This window comes from Acanthochromis polyacanthus, chromosome 23 (genome assembly GCF_021347895.1).
Source record: "Acanthochromis polyacanthus isolate Apoly-LR-REF ecotype Palm Island chromosome 23, KAUST_Apoly_ChrSc, whole genome shotgun sequence".
Taxonomy (NCBI): domain Eukaryota; kingdom Metazoa; phylum Chordata; class Actinopteri; family Pomacentridae; genus Acanthochromis; species Acanthochromis polyacanthus.
Window position 1 is genome coordinate 3,625,049 of NC_067135.1, and position 17,264 is coordinate 3,642,312.

Genomic DNA, 17,264 nt, shown 5'->3' on the forward strand with positions numbered 1-17,264 from the left:
GAAATAGGGACTATTTTCTAGAAAGTAGCTGAAGTGAAAACTACTCATTGTATTCAGTAACAGCAGTTTTTTTCAGAAAAGAAACTCCACAAATGAATATCCTGACATTTTATAAGCTAAAAATTGAATTTCGTTTTATCTCCACTGTCAGAAACAGATGTCTCAAATTAAATCTAACCACTATATCCGTTTTTTAATAGTATTTATAGTAATGTGGATGTAGCACCATGTTTAATGCATTTTAAACTCCAATAAATCAGTAACATCGCAGATATACAAGCCTACATCCAGCATCTACAGCAAATTCTATGCTGAAGAATTGTATTTTGTCATTATTCAGCTAAGTATCTGTAGATTTAATTCAGTTTGTTTCAATAAATCAGCTTGCAGTGATGTCACATCTACAAATATTATTGGATTTAAAACCGGAAAACTCCCCCAAAAACACCCTGATGCATGAGATTTTGCAAAATTGCATTTGGATTTTTACTGAAATACCAAAGAAATGCTGGAATCACCCCAATGATGGCACTGTAGGGGCTCAGTCGTGCGCTTTCAGAGAAGCATTTGGGTCGTACGGGCCGTGTAAGCTCACGACGACATGTCAGAAGATGGTGGTAATTAATGACGCTTGCTGCTGCTGCGCCACCTGTTTAAATGTGGAGACGGTTTGGATGCTGCTGTTGTGTGACGAAGCATCTGTCCGATGAGGTAAGAGAAAAGACGCTCAACGATAGACATCAAGATCCGTAAAACTGAAGGAGATGGAGCTAAACTTAGAGTCCGGTTTGGATATCAGGAGGAAAAGTTCTGGTTTGTTGGACCCAATTAAACCCCTGAGTGTGACGGTATTTTTTAACCCGATGATGCGCAACATGGGTCAAAAGTGACCCAAATCCAATGGAAAATAGCAATCTCCTGACCCATACTGTACAGCAAAGGGTTAATAGCAGTCAATTTGTTTTCAAAAATCAACAATTCCCTGAGCTCAGTTGAGTCACTGCAAGAAGATTTACAAAAATCTACTAAAAATGTAATAATTGAGCCATAATTGCCCACATGTCTGCGCTGCTCCTTTACAATGGATGTTTACGCACAGAGAGGACTTCTACTCACGCATTCTGTTACCATCCTACACTAAATTACTCCACTGTTGTCTGGGTTTAATAGCATCCTGTTGCGCTCTTTGTCTCTGTTTCTCTGTTTAGATCTTGCCCGTTAATGTGTTTGCACGGCTGCTTCAAACACCTCCAGGCAAAGTGTGGGCTCTGGCACCGTTATTTCGTGGGCTGGTTTGGAAAACACTCGATCCAGACGCAGACTTGATAATGCAATCGAAAAGGAATAGGACAACTTATTATGCATGTTTCCTTGCTGTTTTCTGTTCGAGTGCTTATGACCAAGAGGTCTCGCTCAAGCGTCCTTGACCGTGACTTCGGACCTTCGGCTTCTCACTCAGAGCAGGTTATCCTGGATAAAAGTTTCACCGTGCACGCTTGAAATGCAAATGACGGAAGGTGAATGCACACTCTGCTCCAGCTATGCATCAATTATTCATTCCGCTAACGTTCTGGTCCGGTTAGACCTTCATCACAATCAGAATGTGTGGGATTTTCTTCTCCTTCAGTCGAGGAAGTGAAAGCAGACTGAGAGAGGCCGAAAAGGAAGCGGGGGAAATTAAATGAGCGATAGCAACCCGGTCTCACGGGGATTCGTGAAACTGTCACGTAAGTTTTAGTTTCGGTTTCGTGCGCACCAACACGATTTCGTCATGTTTTTCGTGCCGCTCACCACGAAATGTTTTTCGCTGTGGTAATCACATCTGAAAGTGGTTTATACCGGCGGATTCATGACGATCTAAGCTGTCCATCGGCGTATACTGCTTGTGTGATCGTGTTTGCGGCCGCCGGCCGCCGGACATTCTTGAAATTCCTATGCAAATTGGTAAGTGTACCACCGGCTTATGGTTAGGTTATGGTTATGGTTATGGTTAGGTTATGGTTAGGATTATGTTTAGGGACGATGTAATGCAAAATATAGCGTTGGATTCGCCACGGTTTTACATTAAAAATATAATATACACATTCTTTTGAAATACGTTCTGAGTGGCACGAAAAGTCCGCCGTTTAAAATACATTGGTGCGCATTTCGTGGTGAGCGGCACGAAAAACATGACGAAATCGTGTTGGTGCGCACGAAACCGAAACTAAAACTTACGTGACAGTTTCACAAATCCCCGTGAGATCGGGCTGGCGATAGACATTAGAGATTGAGATAAATAAAAGAGCACTGAATTGATTTAGAAGCACAGGAGGAAGAGCAAACATGCTGCAAAAACATCCTGGTTCCAGCTTGAGTTTTGTTTTGTTTTTTTTCTGCCATTTGATTTTTCTTTCCACCGCGTTTCTTTTTTGTTTTTTGTCACCTGTCCTCAAACGTTTGCTTTGTGCTGTCGGTTGTCATCCTGCGAGTTCGATTTCCAAAAAGCCGCCGTTTCTTTTCATTCAGGATGACAAACACAAACTTTACGGGCGGGGATCACAAAAACAAGGTCCACCGGAACATTCGGCCAGACCACCCCGATGGCAGGTTGCTTTTAATGTGATGTTTGTGATGTGATTTATGTGCGCTGGCCAGCAGACCGCTGTTCTCTTGTTGCTTTTATGATCCTAAGGCCACAGGCAAGGCTGTGACTCCATCCAGAAGAACTAGCTGTCTCCTCTGACCACACACATCTACAGCACACGCAAGTATCTTTTAAAATTTTCTTCTTCAGATTACAGCTTTACCCTCAAATACTCGACTGAGCCAAATAAAACAGCAATATGTGGTTCGATTTCAAATAAACCTTTAGATTAAAACCTTATAAAAAATGAAACTTATTCAAAATTAGGACACAATGCAATCCAGAAAAGGAAAATATTGAAGAGAACTGTGTAGAAATTGCAGAATATGTTTATTTTTTGATATCCAGCTCATGTTTAAAGTTGAAATTAAATAATATTTGGGCTCCTTAGAGGATGAAAACACATCCACTTTAGCATTTAATGTCTCAAATTTTGAGTTCTATTTCCATTTCCTTCGACTACTAAGGGAAATTTCTCTTTAGCTGTTAAAATGTTCCACTATGCTCCGCAGTCAGCAGCTAACTCCATCTATTATTTGGCCTTGGGCATCTAATAGCCAGCTGTTTCTTGGAGCTTTTCCTCTGTAGATGTAGCTGTAAGGTTAATTAATTAACACAATGTACTTGGATAACGCAGCCCGTGCATTAACAGAAATGTAAAAACAGCCGAGCAGTTGCATTCAGGAGCTATTTATTAGCAAACAACAGGTGACTTTTCACTGCAGGAACTTGAAGCAGGAGTTACATTTGAGAAATGGCTCCATAATCGGTCATTGCAAGGCGTTCTGTAGGATTCGACAATTTCCACTGCAAAATTAACTGTAAGTGCAGCAATACAACAATAAATAGTTGTTATTGGACGTAACTCTGGTTGATGAGAATGTTTGGAGAAAACTGCTACTCAGCGAGAACATCGAGACTTTGTAGAGGCAGATGAAGGGTCAGTGTTTGTTAAAGGACATGGAGCTGGACCAGAGAGCAATCACTGAAACCGCAAACTAACCTGAAATGTATCTGCGTGATTTTTAGAAAATATTAAACTACCTTTAATAGAAAGTAGCTAAAGAAGGAAAGGACACAATGGTGGTAAACGTTCCTGTAATGAACTCAGAGAAAAAGTTGAAAGTGACTATTTTGACTCCTCTTAATCCTATCCAATATACGCTGTTATAAAATGATGTGTTCAAATGTGAGGCAGGTATTTTTTTTGCATGTCTACATTTTAAAAACAGCTAAAAAGTATAAAAATAAGTTCCATTTTTAGTATTTTTTAACATGCGTTTCACAGTTTTACACTTTGCACTTTGAACACTTTTTCTTTGAGGAATGTAGAGAAAAACCACAATGAAGACAAAAGCGTTAAAATCATCAATCAATCGTGAAAACACCATCAGGCTTTATGCTTAGTTAACACAGACGTGAAAACTGAGCAGAAATGTTCCTTTAAACCGCCATTTAGAGTCAGAATAACCAAATTCTCCTCATTACATGTGTGATGCGCATTCAGATGCCAGCTCTAGCCTGAAAATGTAACTTTATTCTTTAGTAAAAAGCACTTAAGGCTGCTCCTCTCCTCCCACCAGTCTCTCATTTTTTACAACACAGAGTAGGGATGATTTGTGCGTTGGAGTTGCTGGTATAAATCAGACTCTGCTGGGCAGACGAACCAGCTCATTTACTATTGGCGGAGAGAGGAAGCAAACTAACGTGGAGCTTGCAATACCTTCCTGACCTTCAAAAGATGAGAAGGAGTTCAGCGGATCTTATTGAAGTGCCTCACATTTGAACACATCATTACACAACAGCGTATATTGGATAGGATGAAGGATTAAGAAGGAGTTGAGGCGGGAGAGAAAAGGTAAAGAAGAAATGTGAGGATGGAAAAAGGAGATAAAAATACACGATACAAGATAAACTGAAGATGAGAGTGAGGAGTGATTGGGTGGAGATTGATCTCCAGCTGTGAAATATTACATATGCAGGGAGAAGCTATAACTTTCGTACTTCTGTGGGTACTTTTTCTGCCGCTGGAACCACAAAACTATCGACTATAAAATGGTTCTGGTGCATAAACTCCAGCACTTATGACCAATTCAAATTTGCTAATTTGAGGAAAACTGGAGCCGACATGATTATGGTGAACATTAAGCAGATTTATGAGGATCTGGGATAAACTCCTGTAGATGTAGCTTTATTGTTTCAGCTGTATTACAGAAATGATGCTCTCAGGATACAGTCAGATAAATAAACCCATAAACTCTGCAAGAGATCAGTTTATAGCCTGACAAGGCTTGATCAAAATAGAGCTGTTCTAGTGTTTTTTTAATATTTATATTAAAAAAAAAAAACACTATAAGGAAGCTCGTGTTTAACGAGAATATGAGGAGTTCTTGTGACTAATCAATATTAATGAGTGTTGTGTTAGCTTTGCAGAAGAAAACAATGCTGTTCTGGATGTTAGCAATTACTTAATGCTAATAAATATATAAAAACAACTAAATCTAAACCTAAATCAACAGTTATACTCATTATCATGTTAGTTTAACTCTCACATGACCAGTAAAGTACACAAAAATGTCAGACAAAGGGTGAATTTGTTGGAATTTCAGAAAGGTATTGACAAATTTAGTTGGATTTTGGTTGATTTTTTTTTCTGAATGCTCTTAAAGAAACATTTTTTTTAACATTTCTTTTTTCCCCACCAAAAAATGTTCAAAAAATATCCGAAAAATGTTGAAAATGTGGAAGTTTTCACTCTGAAAATACATTTTTTCCACATTTTCACACTTTAAAACGACCCGCAGGACGACACGAGGGTTAAATGCCTCAAAACAAAGTTTCTGATTTGATCAAAACCTTGACAATTAAGAATCTTTAACTTACATCAAACCGAATCAGTTACAACCTGCATAAAGCTCTGTATTCACCTCCGCTCTTGCTTGAATTACTCTCTGCATTGATTCGTTAATGCAGAGCTTTATGCAGGTTGTAACTGATTTAATTTGATGCAAATTCAAGATTATGTTTATCAGTAAAGATGCAGGCAAGCGATCGGTTTTGTTGAAAAGGCCAAGTTGTGCTTATATCTTTTATGCACTTTAGCTCCAAAGGAGTTCGAGACTCATTCGCGTAGAAATACTTTATTTAACTCGCTCTTTTCTTCTTTCTTCCTACAACACCCTGAGATATTGTTGATCTGTTTGAAGAATACTTATATCATCGCCTTTCGTAACAAGAAGATATTCTGCCTGCAGGCGTTCTAGCAGTTACTTCTCTGTTACTGCTGTCTGGCTGTGTGCATATCAATAAAGAGAAGAATCTGTCAGCCGAGACGGTTCACACATTGACCGAAATCCCTAATCGTCAGTGAAGAGAAAATAAAGATTAACTGACCAGAAGACTTTGTCCTTCGTCACCCGTTCTTGAAGTAAAGTCCACTTGCGGCCCAGATCTGTGGAAGCAAAGAGCTGGAAAGAAGAAACACAGACAGAAGAGACTCAATCAGACTCAAAAACTCCTTATTACCAGCTGGATCCTTTACAACCGTACGTAGAAGTTCACCGAGTTAAGCCCGAGTCATTATTAATCATAACGAGGTCAGTGGCTGTGTGTTTACACCTCTTTTGAGTGGGAATATGCATCTGTAGAAATGTGTGTGTGTGTGTGTTGCCAGAGCCTGTATGGCATTGATCGCAGCCATAATGAAAGTCTATTGATTCGCACATGCAAGCTATCCTTGATATTTGAGAAACGTACTGGAGCCCAGAAAAGGATTTCACCACACAGTCTTTGCTAAACGCTCGCCATGTTTAGTCTGCATGACATTTCTCGCTCACGGCCGTTGGAAAACAAGTCAAAACGCTTCAGAGAAACACGTTCCAAACGCGCATTTCGAGCAGCGGATAAAGAAAAACCGAGGCTGACCTTGATGTAAATCTGCGTCTGCCCTCGCAAAACCTTAATTTACACGCGTCCTCACATCATCCTCCAGCTAAATGATTTTTTTGTTCTGTTTGAATGGAGTTCTCGTTTCCATCTGCGGCCTGCCCATATGGAACAGATTAAAACCTAATTGAATTTCCTGTTTAATTACGTGTAAATTATTAAAGTTGAGGAAGACTTGAGCTGACTTCAACTTACGAACCGTTTGGAACTTCCAGTATGTTCAAACTACAATCCTTCAGCCTGTTGGCGATTTTATAGCACTAACTAAAGGACACTAAAGCAACCAAAACACATCCAACAGATCATCCCTGAATGGGAATAGGTGCAGAGAAAATTAGAAGTTTCAGCATTTTTATTTTTTTGCATGTCTACATTTTAAAATCAGCTAAAAAATACAAAAACAAGTTCCATTTTTAGTATTTTTTTAACATATGTTTCACAGTTTTACAGCAGTTTTCAGTCTCTAATCATGTGCACATTAGACTAACTATTTGGGATGCCCATTAAAGGCCAGTATTTAAGTTGACTTGTTGAAGTTGAAGAATCCTCATGTGGAATGATTCTTCCAAACACCAGCCAAGTATTTCTACCAGTCTGTTCCATAAGTGTTCTCTAGCCCACTGTTTTCTCGCCTAAATCAGATTTCTTGCAGTTCAGTAAATGTCCTATCAGCTGAATTATCTCAATGCCTCTCAGCAACAAGACATAAGTAATACATCGGATGATATACGATGTCTCCACGCTACATGTCAGGCTGAACTGACGCATTAGAAATATGGAAGCAATTACCTCTAATGCTCGGGCTGCATGGAAAACATTGGTGTATGACATAAAGAGCCATGTGGCAGAATTATTATTAGCTGAGTGCATGCATGCTCATTAACCAGCACCCAAGGATTCCTCCTTCGCAGTTTTTAATTGTCACTGTTAATTGGTTTAACACTTGCGTGCCTGACTGACAGTTTTAGTTAAGATTGGATGTCAAAACACCACGGAGAGGCATTCATTGAAAATATTGCGGCAAAACATAATTACTAGCTGCTTTTACCTGTACGGAGTGCACTGATGCGTTGAGTCGCATCTTTAGTCATTGCAGCAGTACAGGGCTACAAGGTTAGGCTTGTAGAGCAACTTGGCTCATTTGCTACAGTCTCACTTGAGCCTCCAAATCTAAATTGGCTCTTATTTTGGTAGTTTTAACCACCATTCAGACAGCTGTTTTCATCACATTCATCGCTGACGTGTCTTGAAAGACGTCTGTTATGAATGAACATGCAACCGAATGTAGATTTACAGTGAAGTTGTTGAACTAAACTTTGGTTGTACCTCCAGATAAAGTTGGTTTTAATTACGCAACTAAAACATTAGCTTGATGACAACCAGTCTGACTGTCTGGCCGCTTGTATTTCATTGACATGAAACCAAATTCCTGACTGGCAGATCATTTCAGTTCAGTTTATTTAATTTATAGAGTGCCAATTTGCAACATATGTCGCATCAATACACTTTGCATACTATTTAAGTGTTACAACAACATTGGCTAACATTACCTACAAATTGAAATGGTGTTTTATTGCTGTGTTTTCATGACATTCATCATGTCAAGTAAACTACGTACCTACATAAAGTTCACTGAGACATAATGTTTCAGTTTGAACATGTAGATAAAATTAAAAAGGTGTTGTTGGGACTAAAGATTATCTTATATGACAACAAAGGGCAGTGCAACTAACTTTAAAAAATGGTTTCTGGATGTTATCAAGGCCTGAGATTCAAATTTAAATAGAACTTTATGATAATGTGAAAATAAAGGTAGAGCACTTTCCTACAATATTCTGAGGATATTGTAGAGGTAATGCATCTTTTCTTATCACCATGATGACAAAGGAAGCGCATTACCAATTCATCATACGGAGATTGTTAGTTATTGCATGACAATATTATCACCAAACATCTTCAGAACGTCATTAAAGACCGCTGACATACCTTTGAAAAGAACAGTCTGGGAATTAGACAGAACTTTCAGCTGAAAACATGACTAAAACGTTGTCGGAACATTAATAAAAATGTAGCTGCTAGTGCAATTGATGGTCGAAACTATGACGCATCAGTAATAAATTATCCTTAAAGAACTGAATGACGAAATGTTGACCAAAAAGCAAAAAAAGAGGGCATACAATCTCACAGTGTGCAGTTTTTCATCTGAAGCTTCCTACTTGAAAGCCAAGCGAGTTTGTGACACGTCTTCAAAATGCAATATGTGCGATTGTTTAGTTTGTTTTACTGGCATAAGAAAATTTCCCCCGCAGCTGTATTGTTGTATGATAAATCACACATCAAGTTTCCTCTGAGGTCCGTGCTCTCTGGTGCATGTGAAAATTGAAAATTGAATGCATTGCTGCACCGACAGCAGAGATGTTTTACTGGGGTAACATCAATGCTGTCTCGTTGTTCATTCTCTCAGCTACAGAATCAGCTATTCGTTTTCATGTTTTTCCCGCAGTGCTTGCGATACTCACCCTGCCCTCTTTGCAATACGCCAGCAGCTTGTCTTCCTCCTCGGGGTGGAAGATGAGCGTTTCTGGGGTGAAGGCGATGGACTGCCGCTGGAAGGAGGAACCTTCGTCTGTGCTGAGGAACAGCATCTGGTCGCGTTCATTTATGGATGAACCCACCAGTACCACCTGTAAGAAAGGAAGGCAGAGGTAAGAGGATGGAAAAAACGAAAAGTTAAGGGGTGAATCGGTCAAAGGGTAATGACTCGTAACGCATTCGTGTTTCAGTCAGCATTCTATTAAAGACATACAAAGACACTTTTCTCCCTCATATCAATACTTGTGCATCTTAATTCCCTGTCTTGCCCTGGAAAAACTGATGAATATGAATGCATTCATGACCACGCACGCACATTTATTCAAGGCCGTTCACCGGGCCAGAAGAACTTTCCATCAACCTTACAGGCTGCGTAGACCGCGGCGACATCGTATTGATTATCTATTCAGAGTTTTATAGCTCATAAAGTGAAGGCATTAAACAGGGGGCACACCAGGACCTGCCAACCCACCAATCACAATTATGGTCTGGTCGCTCAGCGGTAAGGTGACCAATAGGGGGGGGATCGATGGGAACTAATGAACCGGTCACGTTCATTAGGAGTTCATGAGAGGTGGGAAGCCTTCCAATGAGGATTTCTCGATGTTTATTATCACTGTAGCTGTTGTTGTTTACAATTGGTTTTAACAGGAAGCAGTTGCTACAGGGACCTTTCCAGATGTTTCTTTCGGTCAACAAAATATTGAGAACCGCTCGTCGACGCCTCCTCTTTCTAACCATCTGTTTTACAAAGTTTAAGATTAATGGATGTAAAGTAGTAAACAGACATAAGATGAATAAAAGGAAAGGATGCTTCCGCTCGTAATGATTATTTAAAACACTAATTATGCTTGTTATGCTTGTGCATAAATAAGCAAGCAGGCAAATGAATCAATTCGAAGGAGAAGAAGCGCAGATGCTTTTTACTTTCATTTTGAAGAGACACATATCCAGCCAGAGAAAAAGTACATGTTCACCATTATTTTTAAAATGTCAGTAGGTTTATGGAAATCAGTCCCCAGGTGTTTACAGAATTAAGTCAGATGGTATTGAAGTCTATAAAGAAATTGGCTCTACTTCTCCTTGACCTGGATTTGGTACCTTAGTAAGTATTTTCTTAATGACTTTATAGTCTCAATTGCTAGTTTCAAGACTTTTTGAATAAAGTATAATGTTACTTTTGTAAATTATGGCTCCATTTCAAGCAGAATAGATAATAAAGCAGAGTAGACTTTAAGGCAGAAACACCTTGTGACTGATAGGTCAGATCCACCACTTGCTGACTACATTTGTCTATGGTTTAAAGGCACTTTCTAATCACCTTTTCTTATAAGAAGACAACATATAGACAAAACCCAATACCCTACTTAGATCAGTTGAAATGTATCAATTGAGAAATGTGTGTATTTGTGAAATATGTGAAAAGTGATGTTTTGTCCAAATCTGAAGTGGTATAGAGAAATGTTTGAGTTTTGAAATCGAGATTTTAGAGATTTCACATATTTCATCAGTGATTTTGTATAGATTTTGCACAGTCTTCGTAGTTCCACATTCAAAAAGAGATAGTTATGCATCAGGGTGCACTCCTGACTCTTGGAAACAAGGCTGGACAGGGGTATGGTTTCTCCTGTCCATACGCTTACCACAGGTCGCTGGGTTTGGGTAAATAAAAAAATCCTGGGATTATCAACCTCAAAACTTGATTTCTTTTTGATAGTTACTCTTTCTTGCATTATGATACTGACATATTTTAGAAGATTGCGTTGTATAGATGTAAGAATAGCCAGGCGATGAGGAGTTCATCAGTAATTCCAAGCAGTCATGTGAGTGGAGATCAATTCAGAGGTGAATGCTAAGATTATATTTGAAATAAATTCAACATTTGGTCTCCTGACAAGCAACTAGCAATGTTGGAAAGAACAAGTTGTGCAGCTCACCTCAATAAATATTTTAAAGCAATTCAACAAGAGAAGAAGAGATGTAAACCCATTGGGCTGTAAAATCCAGCCAAAAGCAGTGATTTTACCCAAAAAGTTAATACAAGGTCCAATTAGAAATTTATTTTCTGAACTTTTAGTGTCATCTCACATTCTTGTGCTGCAAATTGTGTTTGTGAAATGAGTTTGAAAGCTTTAAAACCACAAAATGTGGCATTAAATCAGAATTATTGCTGTCTGTGTTAATTTCTTATTATTGCTTTCTTTGTAATCCTTACTGAAGAAAGCATATCAGCTGGTAACTAATGTTTTTTTGTGTATATTTCTATAAATGACTGGTGGTAAATAGGAAATTAGCATATCAACAGAATCGCAAGTTCTATGATTTCAGCAGTTGGTGAAGAGGAAACACTATTTCTGAATATTCCTTTGATGTTATCGTTTTGTAATGACATTAATCAGATCAAAGTAGAGCGAGCAATTAAAATCTAATTAATCCTGCTGTATTGTGAATATGGCAGAACAGTTGCCAAATATGAAAATTCTGTTTGTTTGTGTTTAAAGCCGTTTAATCTTAGTATTTATTGATGTGTTAAATGTAATTTGTCTTTAGTGTGTTCTGTGGTTTAGTTTAAAAGGTTTTCATTGCTAAATTCTCTCATTACTAAACACATTTCTGGCAGTTCAGGCTCCATGTTTTTCTATTTAGTGGTATTAAAAAAGCTTCACCATAGAAATGTCACCCACAGAAGCTCGACACTTGCCACACACTGAAGTCTGAGTCATTTCTTTATTATATTAGAGAAGTGAAACAAATTTGTATGCCTTGAGACACACATGCTTGTGAGGAAGCTTGCACACATATCAATTCTTTTTCAGTATTCTCATCATGACCGCAATTAGGCAGTGCGTGTAGCATGCCTCACATCTTTCTAGCTGCTGTATGTGAGCGTGAGTGGGTGTTTGGGTGTAACGCTTCCCTGAGCGGCATGGTCGATTAAAAGCCCAGCGCTTGTTTGGCAGCCAGAGGAAGGCCAGCAAGGACAAGCAGTGGAGTGCTGAAGTCAGAAGAAAAGGATGGAAGAGAGTTATTTCTCTTAATTGAATATTCTTGCTTTGGATTTATTTTGAAAATGTTGACTGAGAATGTCTGCATTTGCACCTGGGAGCTGCCTTGGGTCTTTGCTCTTCACAGCTAATCAGATCCACCGGAAAGCTTTGTTGCTGGTCAAGGGCACCTTGATTTTTCTGAGTGGACTTGGATTTTCAACAAACATTTCCTCATTACAAAACCTACATTGTTACCATTGAAACAGGTGAAAACGGAGTATAGGTAAGATTGAGGCCGCAGCTAGTGCTAGACAATGGCACCTCATCTCAGTAATTACATTGTTTCTCAGTTGAACTGGAGACCATTTCCTCTTACGAACAATCAAAAACAATCCTAGAAAAACTATGTTGAAATTGCCGGCCCTAAAGCACAATTTGAACGCAGCAAAAGTTTAAAAACGTCTGTGATCACTGAGACACAGTTGACTACAACTGTGATTTTGAATGAGTTGCATCAACATGATGTAATCAACAAAACAACCTGTGAACATCAGAATTTTCTTCTTTTTTTTAAAGTTATTTTTTGGCCTTATTCAATAGGTATGTAGAGAAGAATTGGGGGAGGACCTACAGTAAAGGGCCATGAAGTGGAATCAAACCCAGGCCACTGCATCGGGGACTATAGCCCCCGTTCATGAGTCACCCACTCAACCTGTTGAGCTACATGGGCACCCAACATCAGAACTTTTTAAACTTTGAACCTTCGGGTTGTGTCTATGTCTGTATCATGGCTCCACATGGAAAAAAGTTCAGAGTAACAATAAATTCTGACTGTAAGACTTCACAAATTCAAGAAAGGATACAGAATGTAGCTCTGAAAAGCAGCTGGGCAAATGCTTCAGACTTGGCACAGCAGGGCTTATCAATGCAAATTAGAGGTTGAGTGACAATATTAGAAGATTACACAATGCAAACCAAAAAGCAAAACTTGCTCGTTGTTTGGAACAAAACTGCAAAAAAATTGCTAAAGAAGATCAGAAGCAAGGGAATGTTGGGAGCACATTCTTTATGCAGATGAGATCAAGATAAATTTGTTTGGTTCAGCTTGTTTTCCAGCATGTTTGCCACGGTGAAGGCATAAACCTGACAGTGAAGTGCAGAGTGGAATTATGCTGAGCTGCATGAGTGAAGAAAGTGCTGGATTGATGACATTTATAGATTCCACCATGAATATCTGTGGATATACCCAAATACGAAATATCAAGATGACTTCCAGTCTCCAGAAGCTTGGCAGAAAAAGAATATTCCAGCATTAAAACTAAAGTACAACTGCCAAAATCACACAAGAAGAAGAAGAAAAAAGAAAACTGTGACCTGGCCAAGTGTGTCAACTGACTTGAATCCAACAAAACACCAGGTAGATCAAGAAAACGCTTCTGGCAAAGAACGCCTGACAAAAATAGTAGAATAAGAATGGCAGAGCATCTTTCCAGAAGTGTAGCATCCTCTACGCCAAGACGGAGATGGTAAATCTGGACATTTTCTCATTTTACATCGAGGCAAACGCCCTACTGTTCGACTCAGAAGTATGCAATTTTGAATCATTTGACATTTAATGATATTCCCCAAGCTTGTACTGACATCTACTGTGTACTGTACATGCACTAGTGAACTCTGCTGGCTCCTGCTGTAGAAACCTCGACCAGACTCCTTATTTTGATGCGCATGTCTCGCTGCGGTTTTGCTTCATATCCCTGTGGGGTAGAACCATCAATCAGGTCAGTATGCCGCTGCCAATATGTCTCTATTTAAAGGACATCACTCAGTTAAAGCCAGTCGAGCTGTGACAGCTGGACATCCTCGGCACACATACAGGCCTCTTCCTTCTCCCACACACAGACACATCAGATCAACAAACGCTCAGAGAAAATGTAGAGTAAGACGAGGAGTGCCAGGAAAACTCTACTGACCCAGACCCAACAGCTATTAGCTTGACTTCCTTTTGACTGCAACACCAATGCAATAGTTTTGCCAAAAAATATCTTTAGGCCTCCTATTGATCACACTGAGTTCATATATTTGATATATTATGTGTTGTTTTGAGGTTTCTGTGGTTTTAGCGACGTTGAAATACTAATTCTGATGTGTATTTATACAATGCACAACACAAACGTTTTTCTGTGTAATTCCATTGTTCTTTTAGACTAAGTTTGAGGAGTTCAGAAGATGTAGACTAATAAGTGCTTTTCAGTTGCATTATGGGTAATATAAGAGAGCATTTTGAACCTATTAAGGGCCACACTATGGACTAAGAGTCTGGATATTTCAGCTGCAGCTACTTTCGCCTTCATTTTGAACATTTTTCTTGTGATCTGTTGCGCCCAAACCTCCCCAGCTTTATGGAGGTGAATACTAAACCACTTAAGAAACCTTAGAAGGGGTTTTATAATTCGGCTGAGAGAACTCAGCTGAGGGCGATGTCAATTCATTCACAAACCAAAGCCTCAGCCAAAAAGATCAACCTTTTCTTCAGTGCACTCTCTGCACTAAAGGGTTTGCATGGGAGAAATGTTAAAATGCTCTTTCCCAACCTTTTGGATTTGTGACCTTTTAAAGCCAAGCAATGGCTATTTGTCCTCCTTCACATTATCTCATTTCACTAGTTTTTAGAGGCCTGGAGGGAAAACTCCCCAATATTTGAAGAGAAAAGGACAAAGACGAGTCAGTCAGTCAAATTACATGTCTTCAGGGTAATTTTGTAAGATGCTCTTCTTTATTCCTGACATCTTTAGCATTGTATAACATGTTAAAGCAGTCACTTTTAACATGAATTCATCATCCCCTTCTTGGGTTTTGACCTCGGCAGGTGAATCCAGACAATTTCTGAGATCTTTTATTGATCTAAACCATTCAAATAGCTCAAAAGAAAACACAGACATCAGCGCAGACAGGTTGGTAAAAGGATAAAAGCTTCCCTGACTCCCCCGCTGATGCACTCTCACTCTCCTGACGCAGTAACGGAACTTGCCAACAAGTGGCACTCTTGTCAAACTGTACACAAGTAAGCATGCCTTCAAGTCTTCACACTGAAGATGAAGCCGAGCTTGATTCGCCAACGTACAGATGAGACTGTTAAGTTTTTGGGGCAGCTGCCAAAGTGAGGCTCGGGGTGGGCGGACAGACATTACAACTCCTCTCCTGTAGCAGGAGTTATGATCCTCCACAATCAAAGGACTTTGATACATTCTTCCCTCATAACGATTTCCTCTGAGTAATAACTCAAGCGTTGGGAAGCACAGTGCTGCTATTGTGCACGGCAGATAAAAGCGGCCTCTAAACTTCCTGTGTCTGCTTTGGAGACTGCTGGGGTGTGACACATTAAGGGGACTTATAGAAACAAAACTCCGCTCTTTTTAATTTGCAGAAGGGCTTAAACGGCAGTGTGTGCAGAGTGCATGCACAATCCGTTCGCTGTTTGATCATCTTTCAATCACAGTCAATCTGACAGAGGGAACTGATCGCTGAGGTCCTGCTGTGTTGACACACATCAAAGGGTATCAGAGACATAATCTATTATAAAACTACACAATCTACTTAGCAGCTTAAAATAGCTTATGGAGGAGTGCTGTCGTACGGTCGGAGCATGAGCAACAGACAATAAGAATCTATGTTTTCTCTGCATAGCATGCCACATTTTTAACCACTGGAGGGTTTTAATGCTGCAGCTGAGAAAGGAGAAAGCTTGTACATGATAGACACACATGCACAAATGGAGCAGCAACTCAAATACACCTGGAGAATGTAAAATATGAACCTAGTGTACATGTGCACACAAAGATAGTAGAGGTGCACCGACTATTGCGACTTTGGTCAAATCAAGTCTGTGCATGTTTGCTGAGATCTGGCACATTTCCAAAAAGTACAGCAGTCTGACGGGTTTAAACAAAGTCCCAGGTTAGCTAAAGTTGTTTGAAAGAGAAAATAAACATGAACTGTGAAAATATGATCCAAACTGTCAGTCTACAGGTGAACTTTTTGCTTCGGTGCTAAACTCTTGAACTCAACTTTGTTGCTTTCACATTTGGAGTTTATTGAAAAAAGTCATTGGCTTCCCAAGTTTTTTTGCTCCACAGCAACTTCTTTTTTTTATATTGGTGCTGTTGTTGTGAAACGGATTGGGGTGTGCTCCTCAGGTTAGCTGCTGCTGGCTGACAACTATGGGAAACAAGTTTTCAACTATATGCCAATCCCCCAAAACACTAAAACCACTGACAGGCTTTCCACTGCAGAAACAGAAGCAAACATTTTTTTAGAAATTGCCTCTGAGTTGGCCATTTCCGCCTTTCCGTTTCAAATGTGAAAGCTTTGACCACAACATTGACTAGTAACCCTGGATTTTGCATGTTTTTCTCACCAAGAAAAGACGTGAAAATGCTTCTACAAGGTTTGTGCGCTAAAACGGTCCCCAACTTTCTGCAGAGTAGGTGGAACAAGGACTTCTTCTATGATAATATCCCCTAACGCATTGTCCTGACTCTCCAAGCAGGACAATGCACCCTGCCACACCACAAAAACCTTCTCAGGAATGTCTTGAAGAACATGGTAAAGAGTTCCAAGCATAGACCTTGCCTCCAAATTCCCTAAATACCGATTAGATCAAGCATCCACAGGCTGCACCGGAGCAAGTTCAGTCCTCAAAGATCCCACCTGGTAACCCACATAATCTGGTATCAGATTCCTCAGAACATCTGTAAAGGTTTTGCATCCATGCCTCTATTAATTCAAGCTGTTCTGGTGGCAGGAGGACCTAACAAATCTTGGGGTTTTAATATTTTGATAGGTGATTAGTTAGAGAAGTAATTTGTCCATCATATCCAGCTTTTCAATCTGTGCATCTTCCGACAGCTCTTGCTAGTAAAGAAGAGTCGATTTCTTCTTTGCTCTGATTAGCCAGGTGATTGTGACAGCATTAAGAAGAGACAGGTAATTACAAAACTAATGACTTCTCCTATTGATGACCCCGTTTTTGGGAGATGAGAGCGAGAAATGCATCTCAGACAGACTGCATCATGTTCGAGGTAATTATCTCATGAATAACTTTTAAATATGTGTCA

General features: G+C 39.5%; 1 protein-coding gene across 4 annotated transcripts in view; it reads right to left on the bottom strand.

Moving 5' to 3' along the window:
- sorcs2 (sortilin-related VPS10 domain containing receptor 2) overlaps nucleotides 1-17,264 on the bottom strand; it is a 365,472-nt gene that overhangs the window by 65,307 nt on the left and 282,901 nt on the right. For all 4 annotated transcript variants that reach the window (XM_051943725.1, XM_051943727.1, XM_051943726.1 and 1 more), the window contains exons 4-5: nucleotides 9,091-9,255; nucleotides 6,020-6,093 (exon numbers count right to left, since the gene is read on the bottom strand). In XM_051943725.1, the coding sequence (XP_051799685.1) occupies nucleotides 6,020-6,093; nucleotides 9,091-9,255 (239 nt within the window). The remainder of the gene's footprint in view (nucleotides 1-6,019; nucleotides 6,094-9,090; nucleotides 9,256-17,264) is intronic.